This window comes from Cebidichthys violaceus, unplaced genomic scaffold (assembly GCF_023349555.1).
Source record: "Cebidichthys violaceus isolate CVI_PGR_0920_01 unplaced genomic scaffold, fCebVio1.0.p SCAF_33, whole genome shotgun sequence".
Classification (NCBI taxonomy): Eukaryota; Metazoa; Chordata; class Actinopteri; order Perciformes; family Stichaeidae; genus Cebidichthys; species Cebidichthys violaceus.
In genome coordinates, this window is record NW_027176517.1 from 762,662 (window position 1) to 782,185 (window position 19,524).

The window sequence follows — 19,524 nt, forward strand, 5'->3', positions numbered from 1 at the left end:
GAAAGAGATCAACAGTTAACAGGAAGTCCAAGTGGACTTCTGCTCTGAAAGACAGAAATCAGTGTGACATGAGTCTAAAGAGGTCGATCACACGATGCGAGCATAATGAGCGTAATGATTAGGAGAGGAGCCAAAGCAAGAGGACTCACTGATCTGTATGCATGGGGACTTTCAAAGTTCCAACAGTCATCATACTATTTTGCAGATCTGGATCCATCAGCGAGGCAAAAGCTCTTTGGTTAAAGGTTATGTAGAGAATGGTTATGATTCTAAATAAAGTAGTCAAATTAGTGCCGGTTCATTTGTAAAATATAATGGCACAGGCATCTTCGATCCAAGAAATATGTCCTTAAAAACTCAAGTCAATTACTAAACACCTTATATACACACACACACACACACACACACACACACACACACACACACACACACACACCTCAAACACATCCTCCTTGAATATAATGAGCAGCGTTGGGAAGTTGTTTCACAGAATAAAATCACCTCTCTTCCATTTCACACCCCGGTGGAGACGTGTAACCGATGCTCCATGATCCCATTCCAGATGATGATGTGACCGTCCAGCCTCGGGCTACAGTGCTACAGTGCAGTCGACTGCTGCTGCTGCTGCTGCTGCTTTATTATGTGTCTCTGTGGGGCGTGTTGCAGGGGGTAACCATAACAGCAGCAGAAACAGGAGCTCCACTAAGACCTGGGGAGGAGGTATTTCTTTCTTTATCATCCAGGTCTAATCTTTGTTCTGGTGATGCTTGTGGTGTCTTTGCGATGGCAATCTGCTCGATAAAGATCTGGTCCAAGGTTCAAGGTGATAGGAGCTAAAGTCCAGTGTGATGATCCCATCATTGTGTCGCTGCCTTTAAACTTCCCAGTTCCACTTGAAGAGTTTGCAGAACCTATCCAACGTGTCCCTGATCTGTCTGCAGACAGATCTGGGATATGGAATATTGCGAGGATTAGGCCAACCATTGAAAACAAACTCGTGCAAATCACAGAACCCCCCCTCGACAGTCAACAAATCCCAGCTATTAATATTTCACCAGCAATGAGCCTTGCGAGCAAGTTGATAGACCTTCCCCCGTGGTTTCTAATCGTAGCCTATATATGAAAACACAGAGGTCTAGTGCGGTGGCAACGCCCGTTTGATTGCAATGTTTTCTGTTGGGATGTCCTAACTGGCCACGAGCGACGTAGCTCTGCACTTCCACATGTATGAATGAATGTATGTGAAGTTGGGAATGACGTGTGTCTCTCTGCACGTGTGAGTTGCAGAAATCCCCCCAAAAAAAACATACGGAAGAATGAAAACAAAAAAGCTCAAACAAGAGAAATAATGAAGAGCAAAGATGTATAAATACTTTTAACACGAACACACTTCACTCGTTGCTACAGTAAATATAGCATTTACAAATACGGAGGCTTGAACCTATTTAAACTAATCTGCTGTTATCTGCACCACAGGGACGGAAATGAGCTTAGACCTCTTTTCAAGTTTTAAGCCGCGTCCTTTTCACACTTCCCACCAGGAATGAAATCACTTGTACTGCCGACAGAAATCCCATGAACGACACGCCTCTGAGCTGCACCTCTCATTCCAGTACCTCTTAAACTGAGAGGAGCCGTGGTCACTAAAGCCCGTTTCAGGACGGAGCACAATGAACAAGACTAGACTTCAAGGCCCAGAAACCCTCAGCAGTTTAAAGTGAGCTTTTTGTTCCCACGACAGCAGCGGGAGGACTTCGCCACATGGCACTTTAGAAGCTCTCGAAGATCACTTCCAACGTCCCGCTTCCCCGTTCGCAAAATTAGCTCCTCGCACGGGAGTCGAATCGGCCATTTGTTCGTCGGCTACGCAGCCCGTAGAAATGATCGGGCCGATTAGGCGAATGTAATTCTGATTCGTGGTGCGATTGCGCCGGCAGCTTAGAGCCGCAGAGGGAGAACTAATCAACAGGGTGGGAGTCGAAGGAAGGTAAAAGCAAGAATTCTGGGCAGCGACATCCCAGGAGTCTGCTTGGTAGACAGACGGTGATGTTGAAATTCAGATCACACACACGCCTGCTAACCGTGTGGCTCACCAGGGAGGGGAAGGATGAGAGGCTGAGGGGGGGGGGGGGGGGGGGGGTTAGAAAAGGACAGAGGTAGACTGAGAGCATGTCTGACACACAGAGGAGGAAGAGGCTGGACCTTAATATAACATATCACATGCATGTAATCGGATGGAGTCGTAGGACTGAGGAGCCTGCATCATCCAGCTGGATTTATGTTCATTTTAAAAAAATATGAAAAATATGCTGCTCCACAGACGGTCCTTTGCTTTCATATTCGACCAAGTTTGGATGTAAAATCGACAACAGAAATTTTAAAAAGCTGTCAATCGATGTCGCCATAAACTCCGTCTTTGCTGTTGTAGTTTTGAGATGAACAGAAAGGAAGCAGTTTATAGTTATGATTCATGCTTTCCGAATGACCAGAACAAGTTGGACCGGGTCCGTCTCAGTCTGGGCCGACTGGTGTTGACTCATGCGTGTGGCACTTAAAGTTTAATTGACGACTAAATCTACATTTTGTCATTCTATCACAATTCATTCTGGTGCCAATGTTTACACAATAGCAGCTCTTTGCATCACAACAAAAGACAATTCATAAATTTAGCATCTTTTTCGCGAATAGCCCGTTTGTACCTAAAATCGGATCTGTTTCCTGTTGTGTTACCGGATGCAGACGCATGTTATCGACAGGACACATGTTGTCACACACAGGGAGCCATGCGCCTGTATCAACGGGAACGATCTAAAAGTTTTGCTCTCAGTCTTTGAAAAGATCTACTTCCATTTCAAAAGTCCTGTGAAGAGCTCTGACACGTCAAGACTCCTGCGTCTCAGTCATTCCAGGGTTTGTTTTTTTTTTATAATGCGCCGCGTCGACAAGCGTGCACAAAAGAGTGAAGGTTAAGAGCACACAAACACAGACAGGTGAGGGAGCGGCGAGAGGAAGGAGGGACCGGACCCCTCGTGATTCTGCTGTGCTCGGTTGTTTGCATACTGAGGAAAGCAGATGGGTGGTGGTGGTGGTGGTGGTGGTGGTGCGCACAAACACAGCTCGTACACACACACACACACACACACACACACGTTTAGACAGGGAAGAGCTTTTGGATCATCTTTGACACATCGACTACGCCAATATAACGCGGCAGATTACCGACGTTACCAATCTTGCTTTGCTGCCAAGTCAAATGTTGGAGGATAGATGGAGGATTTTGTGTCAGATATGATGTTTTTTTGGTATACTACCATTATCATGGAAAGCATGATTACTAATGTAATCATCATTTGTTATTTTTAAGATTAAATAGATTTGTTTCAATGAAGTAAATAACATCAACACGTTGTTTAACCAGACCTACATCCTTGCAAACATTATTTGTACGCTGATCTTTTGCATATTTCATTTCCTATACACAAACTTTGATTATTTCTGTCTATATTCCTGTCTCCTCCACCACCATAACCCTCAGAGTTCACTCTGCAGACGCAGCAAAGCTACGTGACGTTGATTACGTCTAATCAGGAGCTTCCTCCGGCAGCGTTCACGCAGCGCAAGGACTCGCATGATGGGGTCAGGGAGAAAAAGTTTTAGAGTTTCAGCATCCCACCCAAGAAAAAGGAAACCAAGAAAAGGATGATAGCAAACTGGCATGAGGCAGACTTTGCCAGCTACCCACCATACATAGCGTTTAGCCCTCGCCCCTCAGCTTTTGTTTTTGTTTGCGCTTGTTCATTCCGGTTAACAAACGGGGGGGGGGGGGGGGGGGGGGGCTTCACTCAGAGCGACGCTCAATGGCCTCCATTGATCCGCAAATGTGAGAAGGGGGTCGAAACACTTCTAGATGAGCAACAAAGGTCTGAGCGTGGTTATTTGTTTACTGTCATGCAATATTTGACTCTTCTTCTGTGCCATGTGTGTTCGGGCCTGCATGAGGAGCAGGGGCCCGGAATAAAGACGATGATTCTATAAACAGAGCGGGGGGAGACGGGGGGGAGACGGAGGGGAGACGGGGGGAGAGGGGAGGTGCAGCGACGAATCCAGCAAACACGGGCCGAATAGAAGGAGAGCACAGGATCGGATGATTCGTAGTTGAAAAGATTAAATCATAAATACATTAATAGTAATAAGGAAGAAGCATATTAACATAAGCTGCTATAACTCTTGAGGACCAAACTTACCAACTGAACTGCTTTGAAAATCAATTTCACTTTTTTGAGTGAATTGAAAGAAGCGTGGGGTTTACTGATGAATACAAAGGTGCTGGCTTGTAAGTCAGGAGCCTCTCAGCAGAGGAGAGACGCAGGACAAAGACCAAAAGAAAGAGGCCAGCAGGAGCAGAGGGCTTCATGTGCAAAACACACACACACACACACACACACACACACACACACACACACACACACACACACACGAGTGTGAGACCTAACTCTGTTACAGCTGAGCCACACACACTGTGCATGCAAAGATAGGCCATAATCAATGAGAACACACCGCTTTGATTTAAACCATTTAAAGTATTTTACTAGAATTTAAAAAAAAAAAATCTGCTTTATTACCAATTTCAAAAAATATCATTTTGACACTCCAGCATACTGTCCCGTCTCACCTCACCACTTCACAGCATGATGCACTCACTCCTCCTCGCCTCCTTGCCTCTCCGTCACACGTCTACTCTTGCGGCGGCGTCTCTCCGTTAAGCACAGTGCCGGTAGTCTGTCCCGGTGATTGTGTTGCAGTCCTGTGCTCCGTGTCTGTCGTCTAGCAAAGTGTAGCTATTCATAGAGGCAATCAATGTGACAAAAACAAAGCTTAATGACGTGTGAGGCTGGCTTTTGATAGCATGTATAAATAAACTGTGCACTGCTGCTTACCAGTGAGTCTGTTCAAGACAATTAAAGAATGAGCTGCCCCCCCCCCCCCTCCCCCCCCCCTCCCTCTGTCTGTCTGTCAACCCATTGTTCAGTGTTCACTGTCAAATGCTGAGGGAGGAGAACCTGATGGGTGGCATTTTATCTGAAGCGTAAAAGAAGCATGTCAACAGGTTAATGTGTGCGCATTGATCAAATTAATATCGGTTATCCAGCATCAGAGAGACGTCGAGGAGGTTTTCTCTCAGACTGAGGCTCATTAAGCGTCCACCGGGGGCAGCATGACAGCAGCTGAGAGGCAAAATGATTTCAATCATCATTTATATGTTCAGTCTGTATAACGTCAGCAAATGGCAAAACAAATGAGATAGTTAACAAGGCAGATAAAGCAAAAATAACTAAATTCCAACTAAATTCTGGAACTTTTCTCATCTTTAGACTTCATTGGCTGCGGGCCGATAACAATTAAACACGTACCGTGGGGAGACGATGGCCGAGCGTCCTCCCAGCAGGTGCTTCAGCCTGAGAGGAGCAGCGGCTTGATGAGTCAGTCACTGCAGGCTGCAGGGGAAGTGGAGGAGGTGAGACGTGATGGTGCACAGTGCTTCCTCAGGTTGCTTTTGTTTCTGAAGAAGAAGAGTTTGAGGCTAACGTGTCGACCACAACAACCACCGACTCACACACACACACACACACACACACACACACACACAGTGAGCAGTCATAGCCAGTCTACAGTCCTCCAGGCTGGCAAAGTAAATGAGGTGGAAATGTATGAAGCCTAAAACGTCCCCAGGGAGACATTATGTGCAAGCGACACCATTTCACTAAGAAGCTGCACAGCGCCAATTGAGACGAAGAGGAGAAACACGGCTGAGAGGCCAACAGAGGCTGCTTACTGTATGAGGCTGACGAATGCATGTATATACTTTTACACCTGGATGTTTAGAGGCCAGGAAGAATTACATTTCTATACCGCGCTGGTAGAGGCTGGGATACTGTGTTGTCGACCCTTTACCAATGAAATTAGCTAGAAGCACAAACTCCGAAAGTCACTAAATCTAGCAAGAAAGTCGCCAAGTTGGCATCACTGACTGTCCGTCTCTTCAGACAAACATGACTACTGTTCGTACTCACAGCTGTTAAGCGATTGGCTTGTGGAAGACTACGGTGACCCTAAAGGTAAAGGGAAGGCTGTGGTTCTGGTCCTTGTTTTAAAAAAAATCCATTTCTGGCTTTGACCTTTTCAATTATTAACCGAGACCACGATCTTTACCGACTCTGCAACTCCGCAAAACACGTTAATAGTGGTCACCTATGCACCTCGCCTAACCCCAACGTCCAGTGCCAACACAGGAAGTAGAATGGAGCAAAGGGGAGAACGACGGTTTGAAGGTGATACCATGCTCCTCCTTATTAATCGTAGCTTGACCTTAAGCTTTTATCCTAAAGACGGTGAAATGAAAAACAAAGTTATTGTTTTCGTACAAACTGTGTCTAACTGTATTTAAAAGGAACATTTACGGTCTCCCTAGAATCTATAAAACAATAACGACTCCTGGACCAGAATTTCAGTGCACAACCCCGCGGCCATCTGCGGGATGTGTTTCTCCGCTTCCTGTGACAGTAATACGATTATGTATTCCCGCAGGCTTCGTGAACAACATGCTAGCTGCCTAACCCCTGACCCCGGTTTCCAAGGTGTTTTTTTCTCACTGTCACTCATCCCCATAGAGCCCACAGGGGCAGCTGTACCTGCCAAAACCCCCATCAACCCCCCCCCCCCCGCTGCCCGACAGCCGGCACCTCTCACCCCCCCTAGCAGCACCTTCCACCACCTGCTGGCCTCCAGCAGCTACAGCCAACATATTTAGAGCAGACGGAGCTGGGAAAGGGAAAAGAGGAGTGTGTGTGTGTGTGTGTGTGTGTGTGTGTGTGTGTGTGTGTGTGTGTGCAGTTTGTCTTACACTCATACGTTTTGATTCCAAACTGGGGAAATAAATATATTTATCCCCAAAATACAGGTAATAAGCGTGTCCTAGATGTCTTTCAATAACGCGTTGTTGGAGTGAGATGTGATGGAGCAAAGCCCTCAGAGAAGGTATCCATGGCAACACTTTGTGTGAAGCGTCTCTTCTCTGGAGCTGTGAGCTGCTCAGCTTCGCACAGCTCGACGTGAGCATCGCTTCAACACGAGACCAGTAGCGTCTCAGACCTCCTCCCGACCCGGGCCAATGAGCTCCAACGCGCAACCACGCCGAGCCAAACAAGATCACAGAGTCAAGATCAAGTCGTCTGCTGGCGATGGCCTGGTCCTACTTGTTAGATCATAGGAAGCTACACACAGAGAGTTAATCAGTGCTACAGCTGATCCAGAATAGTCACGGTAACACAGTTTTGCATGGCTCGTACTTCCTGTCTGAGGAGCTCTCTGCGGCGGCTGAGTCAGAGTCTGAGAAAAGGAAGCACAAGGAGGGCTGAGATGTTGCTTAGTTCACGTGTCAAACCGATTCTCCATGTGGATCACGTCATCAGGCACCTATCAGTGCAGAGTGTGTGGAGAGGCAGCTGTGTTTTCATGACCTATTATAATCAGTGAGGTGACTCCCCAACACTGATGAAGACAAGTCTTCTTCTGCTTATTTAAAGTGTTCTATGCACGAATGAAAGTAAGAGGAGGAGTTGCCCCAAATCTTTTTTATTCACAGGTTGTTGTTTTTTTCTCACGTCCAGACCTAACCAGACTGCATCTGCAACATGTGTAATCCAAAACCTGACCTGAGACCTCCGGTTGAGGCCACATCTGGTCTGTGTTTCTCCCATTACTGACTGTCAGCTTGCCCAATGCCTTTTGCATTCGGTTTCTGGGCCACAAAAAGAATAATAGGTGATCAAAGTGAAACAAAAACCTTAAATGCAGTCAAGAAAAAGACATGTCATTGGGTGATGCAGAGCGAGCTCTGCAGGTAGAAGTCTACCTGCACTAGCTGGTGTGTAATACAAGTGAAACTAACGTGTGTGCTGGAGGGTTGAGACACAGCTGCATCGATACTTCTGAAAGATTGAAGGAAAGACAGACATACAGACAAGAGGAGAGAATAGAGAGATGAGGAGGATGAAAACAAGCAGCCAGGTCGCCATGGTGAGCATCACGACAGCTTGCAAGCTCCCGCTTTAACTCCTCAGAGGAGGAACACGCCTCCTTTTTCTGAGAGCACATTTAGTTTTGGTCTTGAACACTCAGTCCCCGCTGACGTCTTACTCCCGCGTTCCTATTTCCCCTCCCGTTTGTGTGCTGCGTTTACAGCGAGGTGCATCGGATCTGCTGCGCCGTACGCGTGTTCACCGCCATCATGTCATGCGGCAGGAAATCAAGGCAGGCAGGCAGGTCAGCGGGCAGATGGTCGAACAAACACACAGACAATCGGTGCAGGGGATTGGATTAACAGGAGGATCTAATTGCATTTGAGGAACCAGAGAAAGCACATCAGGAGAAATTCAAAGTGGCATCCCAATGATGGCTCAGTTACATAGCAACATGGGCACAAACAGGAGTCTACAACGAGTATGTAGGTCTTATAGTGTGAAGGAAAAACTTCTGTGTATGTCTCAGGACATTTCAGGTCTTCTGCAAGGAAATACGGAACATCCACAAACAGGGGAAATGGTTGACTCTATAATAAACAGGAGAAAGACAAGAAAGTGTTCAGGAAATCTCATGAAGCCCAGGGGTCGAGACTGCTCTCCAGGCCAAAAAACACACACGTCCATCCACAGAAAAAACACGTTTTTTATTAAGTATTATACATTCTTTAGATAAACACTTTAAACACATGTTAGAGGAATGACAGGGAGACCTCAACTTACAGCCTGACTACACGTTTGTTGATATATCTGATATCAAAGCTGGACATTATAGAAGCAATCATCACGTTATACTGAAACCATCATTCATGCCTCTCAGTCTTTTTGTGTTTTTGACGCCACATATAGAGATGTGCCTAAACCGTCTACGTCTTTCATTAGATCATTGTTTATTATGGTTATATACATATTTTTGTAGTCCAAATGAACCTGCGTTGTACCTCCCATATATATGTTTACTGTCCCTGCTCTCATGCGTCTGTGGAATTGAACCTCATTTTATTTCCCGCCTTGGTTTTCTCTCCTGCAAAGCTGCTGATTTTGTGTTTCTGCGAAGCCGTGGAAATAATGCTGTGGTTTCCCTCGGCCTCCTGCGGTGGAGCACCCTGAGCTGAGCGGTGGAGGATGGATGGAGACGGGGGGGGGGGGGGAGGGTGGAGGCGGGAGTGGATTGTGGGGCTTTGCTTTTGAGGAATGAGCCCCCTCTCTCTCTCTCTCTCTCTCTCTCTCTCTCTCTCTCGCTCTCTCCCTGGAGCAACTGGGGTGGAATAATTACATAGCATGTGCAAAATTGAACTCCAGTCATTGTGAAGGGATAGAAAGAGTGATAAAGAGAGATATGAAGCGGGGGGGGGAAAGGAAAGATGGCCGCCTGTTCCTGTGGGTAACACAGAGTCCTGCACAGCAGTTATCACGTTATTTACAGTCGAGGATTTAATGCATCGTTCAGTAATGAGCAGCCAGCCAATGGCCTGTGATCTGAAGCACACTTATTCACTCACTGGGCTAGAGGAGTCCCCCCCCCCCCCCCAGATGAAAACCAAGCCAGCTGCTGCGTATCACTATATTCTTTTGTACTCGAGTCATATATTACATTGTAGAGTGTGTGTGTGTGTGTGTGTATATATATATTTTGAGAATTCATGCTTTGCTCTAAATTTAAAATCTGGATGATCAATGTCGTTGTTTGGTGGTTTCTCTACACACTGAATTAAGCTAAAAAAAAGTGCACGATTCTGAATGAAACACGCTGTTTCTCTTTGTGTTCACGGCACATGCAAGTACCATAATAAGGTCACATCCTCTTTCCTCATCAGGAAACAAAGCCAGCATCGAGCTACCACTGACACCTAGTGGTCACCCACTGAAAATACACCAACTCCAGCTCCAACGGTACTCTGCACCGCCACAGAGGAGCCGACACGCAGTCCCTACCGCGAGGAGAAAACAGTTTACCGTGAAGATGAACAAAGTTATGACGTCATTAAGAGTGCAATGCTTAATCTGTGCAGGTATCAACATGCTTAAGAAATGATGCATAACCTTGTGCCGGTCAAATACAAATTCAAACTTCAAAATACCTCTGCCATTTAAAATCTCACAAATTGACACCAACACATATAATATTGAGTTTTGAGTATGCTTTAAATTGAAATGCCACTTTTCCACCATGAACCAAAAAAGCACTGCTTAGAAGACGTTAAAAGGCCCCAGGTGTTCAGTGCTGCAGCATGGTCTGAAAGATAAGAACAAAAGATAAAGTAAAAAAAACAAACAGAATCCCCACAAACAACAGCAACACTCTATTCTGATTCATAAATGTTGCTTCTGCTAACTTCCCAACGATGAGCAATCACTAGAAGCTGGTGTGTTCTCACTCACCTCGGTCTCTTGAGTCATCTAGGATCTACCTCTGGAGCTCATTTTCAAATCAATATAAAGTTGTTAAATTGCATTTATCTTAAGCTAAGTTTCGGACTAGCAGGACATTTGTTTTCTGGACTATATTTTTGAACACTGTTCATCTCTAGCAGAGACCGTCCTTGAGGTTCATGGTGACCAAACGCTTTGAAAACACGTCACGAGAAGCTGTGCCTTTTTCTCTGAAGGAAACTCACGTCGCTGATCCACCCGGTGAAGGAAGAGGTGCGAGTGAACACCGTGGGCTTCATCGGGGTGTTGCATCCTCGAGAGGAGACGAAGCTGGTCACGCCCTGCACGTACCACCTGCCATCGCCGCCCCTGCAGTTCAGAGGGCCTCCCGAATCCCCCTGAGGAGACAGACGGAAGACGAGCGTCAGGCTGACACAGAGGGAATGTGCGGTTGTGATCGCGTTGGGATGAAGGGAGCGGCGCGTACTTGGCAGCCGGAGCGGATGTCCCCGCCACCGCAGATCATGGTGGTTTTCACGGTGCTCCCCCACCAGCTGCTGGTGCTGCAGACGCTGTGGCCGACCACGGGAAGGAGAGCCTGCTGGAGCTTGGAGGCAGCGGGACCCCCACCTGCAGGAATAAGGATGAGCATTGTCAGGTGGTGTCACGTGACGCTTGAGGAGACGCCATCACATTAGCGTCATGGTTCTAAAGTGACTTTGTAATGCTGAGATGAAGGGGGGAGTCAACAACAAAAACACTAAAACGTCCTCCGCACATCATCAGAACTTTTATAGTTTCAATATTATTATGGTGTTTATTATGTGTGATCTTCTCTCTGCAAAAAAAAGCAAATAATCCCAATTCCCAAAAATGACAAACCATTCCTTTAAAGCGTCCCACGATAATATTGCACTACAATTACTCTCTGATATAATTGATATAAACCCAGACACCAACCTCCCTAATAACAGCTACTTTGGGGACAAATGGGTTTTATTTGAATTTAATAATTTTATGGGGAAAAAGGGAGAAAGTATGTTTAAATTTAAATTAGTTTGAATATTTCCCAATTAAATCCTGCTTTCACGAGACCACGCCCAGAGCCCCACTATCCCATAATGTCAACATGATCCTACATCTGATCCCACGTCTACCGTTTCCATACAACTTCAGACCGCTTCTCATTCATTGCTGCACTGCTGCGCTGCCTCGTGTTCGGAGTCGCACATTGAATCGGTGCGTCGCCACATCGCAATCACTCACTGTAGATTCTTCCCCAGCCAGTGACGTAGCAAGGGTCGTTGTGAGGGGAGACCTCTCCGCTCGCCGGCACACAGGAGGGCTGCACCTTGTCGTTCAGGACGACGGGCGACGCCAGTTTGATCATCGCAATGTCATTGCTGAACGCAACGAAAGAAATCATGTGATCACGGAACGAAAGAACTCCAACATGTGATACAGAAATATGATATAAGATATATTCACTCACCCACAAGACAAGCAGTTATCATTCCAGCGAGGGTGAACCACGATCTTCTCCACACTTCTGATCTGCTCATAGCTCTCCTCTTTGGTGAGGTCATACTCGCCCGTTACCACTCGGTAGGTACGCGATCTGACACACAGATACAGACACGTATAAAGACAAAACTTGAGATGTAACCGTCACCTAACGTCATGAGGTAAGATGGAGTAAACTGTGATCCACCCGATGCAGTGACCGGCAGTCATGACCCAGTTGGGAGCCAGCAGGGTGCCGCCGCAGGTGTGACGGTAGGTGGAGCCGCTGAGATACTGCAGAGAGATCTGAGAACAGAGTCAAAGTAACTAAATACATGAAGTACTGTACTTCAGTACAAGGTTGAGATACGTTACTTGAGTATTCCCAATTGCTGCTACTTTACTTCCACTCTTTTTCCACTTCCACTTTTTCTTCTCCATAACATTTATCAATCTATAAATACTAGTCACTAAAAATGGACATTAAGAATACCCCAAATGCATAGAATAGAAAACAATGATGAGGATTAAACCAGTGGTTTCCAACCTTTTTGGCTTGTAACCTTGATGTCTGTGAGTTCTTAACAGTTCCACCAAGTAACTTGCTCCCTGAACCTCTCTAATTTTAATGATGGATATTAAGTCACCTGCCAGGGCCAGCTGTAGGGTCGAGCATCTACCCCGTTCACAACACGGCTCACAGAGGGCTTATAGGTGGGGTTGCCACACCCGTGAGCTGCGCACACAGAAAGAACCGGAGGTTACAAAGCCTGATACAACCGAAAGCCGTAACACCGTCTGTAACCCCAAGTATGACCTCAGCGCTACGCACAGAGAAGAAATAGCTTTTTGCTGCAGAAAGCTTCATATTGAAAAGGTATCGTGGCGTGAAAGAGGAAGAGGAGACGCTCCTCTTCGTATCAGATAGACGAGACTCACCGCAGGCAGTGAGCAGCAGGACGAGCGCCAGTGTCAGCATGATTCCTCCGAGTGGACTGTCGGTGTGTCGTATGGCTTTTATAATCTCAAAATGGAATAGTTATCAGACACAAATACACACAAACAGGCACAGTTCAGTCTTTGACCTGGGAATCTGAGTTCCCTGCTGCATCTGTTTCACTCGTCCTTACATGACCCCTCCAGAACAAGTTCATCACTTAATCCACTACAGCTCAGACACAACTACTGTACGTTTTACTCCACTACATTTATGTTAGTTACTTTTCAAATATATATTTTGAATTATCTTCCTGTCCAGTGAAAACCATATATCCAAATTTGGCAATTTGAATGCCATTTATGTGTTGAGAAAATTCTTCTTAAGCTGAATGAACCTCTTGGATCAGCTGAGAAAAGCAACGTTTCAGGAGATTATACACTAATGAAAATATTATTTTTCTGCTATAGATCCCCCGAATGATACATTCTGTCCCTTTTAAGTAAATCTGAATACTTCCTGTCTGATGTTCTGCGTGTTAGTAGCACATCTTGTTGTTTGCTTGAATCTTGTGTTTTGTTATGGATGTGAAGCATTGTAGCGCCTCGGGACGCAAGAAAAATATATTGATAATAAGGTGAAATCAAATGAAATTAAACCTCATAAATACTTCAAAGATCCTTTATTGATTTGTTAAAGAAGCTAACGGCTGCAGAAGTCTTCGGAAAACTCAAAAAGCCTCATTGAATCTTCTATTTCACAAGCTGTTATTATTTAGTATCAATATTTATTTTAATATTTGCGGGACAAGTTATTAATTTTACTGACTGTTAATTTAAAAAGATTTGCAAGAAAACCGTGCTTTTGCTCCAAAGTCTGCGTCCTTGACACCTCCGTCAGGGAAATGTGTCCAGCAGGCGCAGGTGGAAAGAACAAAGTCTTGCCAAGATCTCCTCCAGGGTGGCAGGAGGAGCCAAAACACACAGCCTGCAGGGGAAAGTACCACACAAACACAGTATTAACATATATACATGTGTCAGAAGGTAGACGCTACTTAGGTACTTTCAGGACACACACACACACACACACACACACACACACACACACACACACACACAGCCAAGCATGGTAATCTCACCATAAGAAAATAGAAATAAAACAAATGAATAAAAAAGGTAAAGATGTAACAAAAGGCTCTTCAATAAAAAAAAATATGACAGGGCTGTCACTTTCCAGAAATCTCTTTCTGTCCTTTGAATTAAAAAATGTCCTCACTCTGATGGTCTAAAACTGACACTCACACATGCTGCTGTTTTTCTTACCTGATGTGGTAGTTTGGATCTTCTTGCCCATTCTCACAGCCGGCACCCAAACACACACCTTCCTCCTCCAGTAACCTTTGACAGTAAAGCACATCTGGCTCCACTCCTAACGTCTGAGGTTAGAAGCAGCGCCCCATTCAAATTACTGCTAAAAGTACTTAACATGGGATCTTATGCACAACACTAGTTCATATTAAATGATGTCTCCTTTTACCAGTGATGACTGTGACTTTAGAAATAAAGAATGAAATGAATCATCAATTGTTTTGCTTTTTTAATCAGTGTATTAATCAGCATTATTTTGTTGTCTTTGCTCACTTTAGCCTCGTTGATCATCTTAGGTGGTAAATTCAGACCGGGATAAAGAAAGACGCCTCCCGTCGCTGGTTGGCAGTTCATCCCTGGTAGATCATTGAGGAACTCACAAGCACGCCGGGCATTCTGGGACAGAGTCCTCTGAGAGTGAAGAATCTCCTTCAATTGAGAAAAAAGGACAAGCTAGACCTGGGTGGTCCCCCTAAAAAAACTCCATTGACAGTAGCTCAAAGTTGCATTCATTCCCATTTCTTATTAATCTGGTGCATTTATATACAGTATCAAGCGTTTTTTTTGTAAGAGACTGTGTTGCCAGTAATTGCCAATTAATTTTTTATGACATTTGTCCCTTACCTGTGAGTATGTTTCATAGGAAGGATCTCCAGGAGTGGGTGGATTGACCATGACCTCAAGAGCGAGCTGTGGCACCACTGAAGGGCTGGAAGGGGCCTGCATGTCTTTCAAATGCTTTTTCACTGCTGGGTCCATGTTGACTACCTCCTGATAGCCTCCTCTCAGACCACACCTGAAAAACACGGACGAGCACAATGTTCACTCAAAACCCTCTTTAACATATTGGTTAGTCATTTTCTTCCTTATTCTCTCTCTTTTCTTATTGTTTCTGCACATTGAGATAGTGGAGTACTCCGGCTTTGTGAAGCGTGTTTAAGTTGGTCAATTTGAGTTCAGCCTGAAAAAAACGTTCAAAACATTTTTTTGGCATCTAAGTATAGCAAAGGCTAGACCCATCGGTCTAAACTGCAGGTCCGTTGAACGTGAACGTTTTTTGCAGTGGCGTGCAGAGAAACGATGTAGTGTATATCGAGCGACCGTTGTTGAAAGTTACCCATGGAGTGCAGTTAGAGCTAGAGTTAGAACATCAGTGATACTCACTCTCCCATCAAGGCGCTGGACAAAGAGTGGAAAGACACCAGCTCCACTGCCTCTGAGTACTCTTTTCCCATGTCAAACAGGACTCTCTTATAGGAAATGAACTCTCTCTCCTGGCCATGCACACTGTCCTGGTACACCTGGAAGGTTCAAGAAGACATGAAGAAAGGGGGGCTTGTTTTTGAACAACTTTTAGATCCCAGTTTCCTCGTGTAGCTTGCGATCACCTCGTCAGCTAACAGAACGAGGCCCTCGGTTGCGGCAAATCGAATCACTTCCTCTATTGTTTTCCTGTCTTGCACATGACCTATAGAAGGAGAAATACTAGTGAGTATGAAGGAGATTATGGTGGGGAGGCCAGTTAATGTAGCTACTGTGTGTTGTAGTGCACCTGTGGGGTTTCCTGGGTTGCTGATGTAAATGGCTCTGGGTTCGCAGCGTCCCCGCGCGGTCTTCAGAGCTCGATGCAGCTCGTCCAGGTCCACGGCCCAGCCTCGGTCCTCCATCAGCTGGTACGGCACCAGAGTCACCCCGTTGTCGTCCAGCAGCGCCGGCAGGGTGTGTGGGCAGGGCATCGGGGTCAGCACGCCCGTCTGAGTCTTCCCCTCCCCACTGGCCATCAGGTGCAAAATGATCTAACAAGATCAATAAGAACACAATAAAGAACATGCACAAATGTGTGCTGTTATTCCACATTAGTGGTCATCTTTGCATTGAGGATAAGAGTGTTCAACTTATTGTGTTTACTCTTACTGTGTCAATTAATACTTAAATGAATATTCTATCATTCAAACCCCTGTGTTTTCATGCAGCGCCATCATTAGATCATTCCTATCAGCCATCTGTGTTTTGCATTTAATGCTAATTAGCACATGCTAACACACTAAACTAAGATGGTGAACATAGCAAACATAGTGAGGATGTTAGCATGCTGACGGTAGCACGGCTGTAGACTCAGTTCCTAATCTGGTTAATGGACATTTCACTTGTAATGGACAATCCAGAGGTGTGCTGCGCCGTTACTAATCCCACTCCAAAAAAATGTGTTTTTCTTCGTACCATCAAAGACTTCTGGGAACCGTTAGAGATGATTATATCCTCTGGGTGTGAACTCACTCCACCATCTCGCCTCATGATGAACGCTGCAACACTGTTGTGGACATATGGCATCCCATAGGAGGTTACGCAGTATGAGCCTGGCATCCACAAAGTAGATGGATCAGCGATTAAAAGCAGAGGTGCCAGTCAAAGGGACAAATGTTTTCAACAAACAAACATTCTTCATTCTCACCCACGCTCCCTCCATGGCAGACCCCCAGAAGCTGCCGCGCCCTCTGCTTGACATCCAGAGGAAGGCTTTCATCTTTGAGGAGCTCGGGGTAAAAACACACCGACAAGACCTGGGACGATAGACATTCTCCGTTTGTAGCTGTCACACTGATCCACTTGAGGGTCAGGTTAAGCAGGTACAGCAAGTAGACACACACACACACACACACACACACACACAAATTACAAAAACACAAACCTGCCGAGCAAATGAGATGGGTGCCATCCCTGCCCTGTGGGGATCCCCTGAGCTGACATCGATCACCTGCAGGAAGGGTTTCTGCCCTCCCTGCAAAAGAAACAGTACGGGTTGGATATAAGGTTGTATATCAGCTCATCATTCTCACATAAACTTTCTGTTAATTAGTTGATGACTGACATCTAAGATATCGAGAAGACACTGCGGGTTTAATGATCGACAAGGGGAGGAACGTCCTCTTTGTCCTGCATATCAAGTCTGCTTTGAGGTCTCAATATAATCGTCTGTGAAAATAGTCTGCTCCTGGCTTATGTACCGTCACAGTCAAATTCAGGCTAACCCAGCAGAGGGAGGTCGGTTACTGTTGTGCCGACATCTTTACAGAGACACGACGGGAACGCGCTAGTTTTGTTTTTGTTTTGTCCCGATCGCCTTGTGTGGACTAGCCTACAACTGTATTTCATTGCGCAACCCTGTGTTGCAGAATGACAATAAATGATCCAACTTTTTACCTTGATGATCCACAAAGCAGCCTTTACGATAAGTAATCAACAGGTTCATGGTAGCATTGGCTGACATCACTTAAAGGTATAGCATGCAGCATTTGCAGCAAAAGTAATCCCTCTCAATCATCACAGACGACCCATTCGAAGGGTCTCTTCACGCTGCAACAACAATCCAATAAAACAACATGTATAGAATATACGTGTTATGTGCTTTTGCATGGAAATGTTGCTGCTATCAATAAAGAAAGGATATGAATTTGTCTTCCACCACTGCTGATTCAGTTATTCGTTCGAGACACAAGCACACAGCTTGCGACCTTCTTCCTGAAGGAGAACTTTTCTTTTGATTGAATCAGATTAGTTCAAGGTGTATCACACCTTTGACTTACCTGTTTCATCTCCTCTCTGATGCGCGCAGCAAGACTCTGCAGGCCCGTTGGGGCTCTGATCCGGCGCACCGTGGGGTTAACCTCCCGCACGGAACTCATCTCATTACTTTATACCTCCTTTATACCCCACGTCTCCTCCTCCTCCTCTGAACGTTCACCTATACAAGTCGTAACAGAGCGTTCTTGCCCTCCTTTAGGAATATTGCACTACTTGTTTTTCTACGTCAGACATGCCCAATCTGCCCCGCCCCCTTCATTTTATGTGGCCATAATCCAACAGCTTAAAAAAAATAAAAAGGCAGACTGCAATCGCAGCAGAATATATTTACAAAAGCTATGCATGCTAAAGGTGTGTGAGCAGGTGAGCCCCGACCAGATACAGACTTGATGTCAGTTTGTGAAGAAACACCATCGCAGACCGAGTTCAGGAACTAGCAGGCAATCTAACAACACAGCTAGCAGATATTTTATGATAACGCAAAAAGAAGGTCAAAGTTCTCTTGAATTCTGTGAAGTTGCTCTTTGAACTCTCCACATGAGTCACGGCTTCTTCTTCTTCTTCTTCTTCTTCTTCTTCTTCACGTCTTCTTCCTCTGTTGTAATGTCCTCGTTGTCTGGCGCTCAGATCATCCAGGTTCATATTGTCATCAGTGTTCATTGACAGGGATGTAGTTGTGAGCGTTGACACGGTGCCTGTAGATTTTGATGAGTGTTGAGCGGCGGTGCGGAGTCCAGATCAGGATCCACTCGACCATGTGCCTCGCGTAAAACAAATACAAAACAAAACAAAAAAACTAAGTTTAGCAGTAAATGTTCCTTTTTTTATCAATTGTATCTGTCTTATTGTTCCCTGTTTCTTTCCTGTGTCTTTCTGACCTTCCTTTCTTAATCTCCTTCTCTTACTTTCCCTCTTGGACATTTATTCATGTTTTTCTGATTGTACTTGTGTGTTTCCTCAGTGATTTCCTGTTTTGTCACACATGTAGAGAAACACCCTGCCCACTATCACACCAATCAGATGAAAATGACATGAGTTCAGGTGGATCAGATCACGTTTGGCCTGGCTTTATTTTGAGATCCTTTAATTTAGGGTGTGTGTCACAATATCTGTCAGTTTAACCATTTTTGCAGTAAAATATACAAACAATACCAACCTCATATGTGGGAGACCTAGGAGAATATGGTAGAAATGATTGATAACTTTGTTCTACCTGTGGTAGGAGTATCTCAAAAACCAAAGAGACGGTGGAGAGGTGGTGCATGCATGAGTGTAAAGTGGAAGTATGAAGCAGCAGAAAATGGAATTACTCACGTAAAGTACCTCAAAATTAAAATACAGTATTGAGTAAATGTATTAAGTTACTTTCCACCACTTTGTTCCAGACTAATACAGATATATATTTAATAGAGTGCTCATTTCCTAAGACATTCATGGTCTCCAGAGGATGAATCCCTCACTTTCCTCAGTGCCACCATGGAATTGACATTTTTGTTGTTTTTACTGAAATATGTCAACAACTATTGAATGGTTTTCTATGAACTTTGTTTTGACAAATGTATCATTCTTCTGTTTTAGTTGATGTGCACGACAATCTGTTTGTCAAGGATTAAGAATGTTAAGATTCTTTTATTTGCAGTTTGCAGAAGAAAACATATGTTTTGCTTATTTCATGTCTAAAAAG

At 45.1% G+C, this 19,524-nt stretch overlaps 2 protein-coding genes across 2 annotated transcripts; both read right to left on the reverse strand.

The window, feature by feature from the left end:
* Window positions 1-10,204: 10,204 nt before the first annotated feature.
* On the reverse strand, window positions 10,205-12,959 carry LOC137883538 (chymotrypsin-like elastase family member 3B). The gene is made up of 8 exons (XM_068725068.1): window positions 12,894-12,959; window positions 12,602-12,690; window positions 12,163-12,260; window positions 11,944-12,069; window positions 11,718-11,854; window positions 10,939-11,081; window positions 10,697-10,849; window positions 10,205-10,314 (listed from the first exon to the last, which is right to left on the reverse strand). The coding sequence occupies exons 1-8, from the start codon at window positions 12,931-12,933 to the stop codon at window positions 10,297-10,299; spliced, it is 804 nt and encodes a 267-aa protein (XP_068581169.1). The 5' UTR covers window positions 12,934-12,959; the 3' UTR covers window positions 10,205-10,296.
* A 599-nt stretch (window positions 12,960-13,558) lies between these two features.
* On the reverse strand, window positions 13,559-17,957 carry LOC137883541 (alanine aminotransferase 2-like). Its single transcript, XM_068725071.1, has 11 exons — window positions 17,843-17,957; window positions 16,948-17,037; window positions 16,711-16,819; window positions 16,479-16,615; window positions 15,811-16,054; window positions 15,647-15,726; window positions 15,423-15,559; window positions 14,883-15,054; window positions 14,532-14,687; window positions 14,214-14,326; window positions 13,559-13,878 (listed from the first exon to the last, which is right to left on the reverse strand). Exons 1-11 carry the CDS (start codon window positions 17,939-17,941, stop codon window positions 13,788-13,790), a joined length of 1,428 nt encoding a protein of 475 aa, XP_068581172.1. The 5' UTR covers window positions 17,942-17,957; the 3' UTR covers window positions 13,559-13,787.
* Window positions 17,958-19,524: the final 1,567 nt, after the last annotated feature.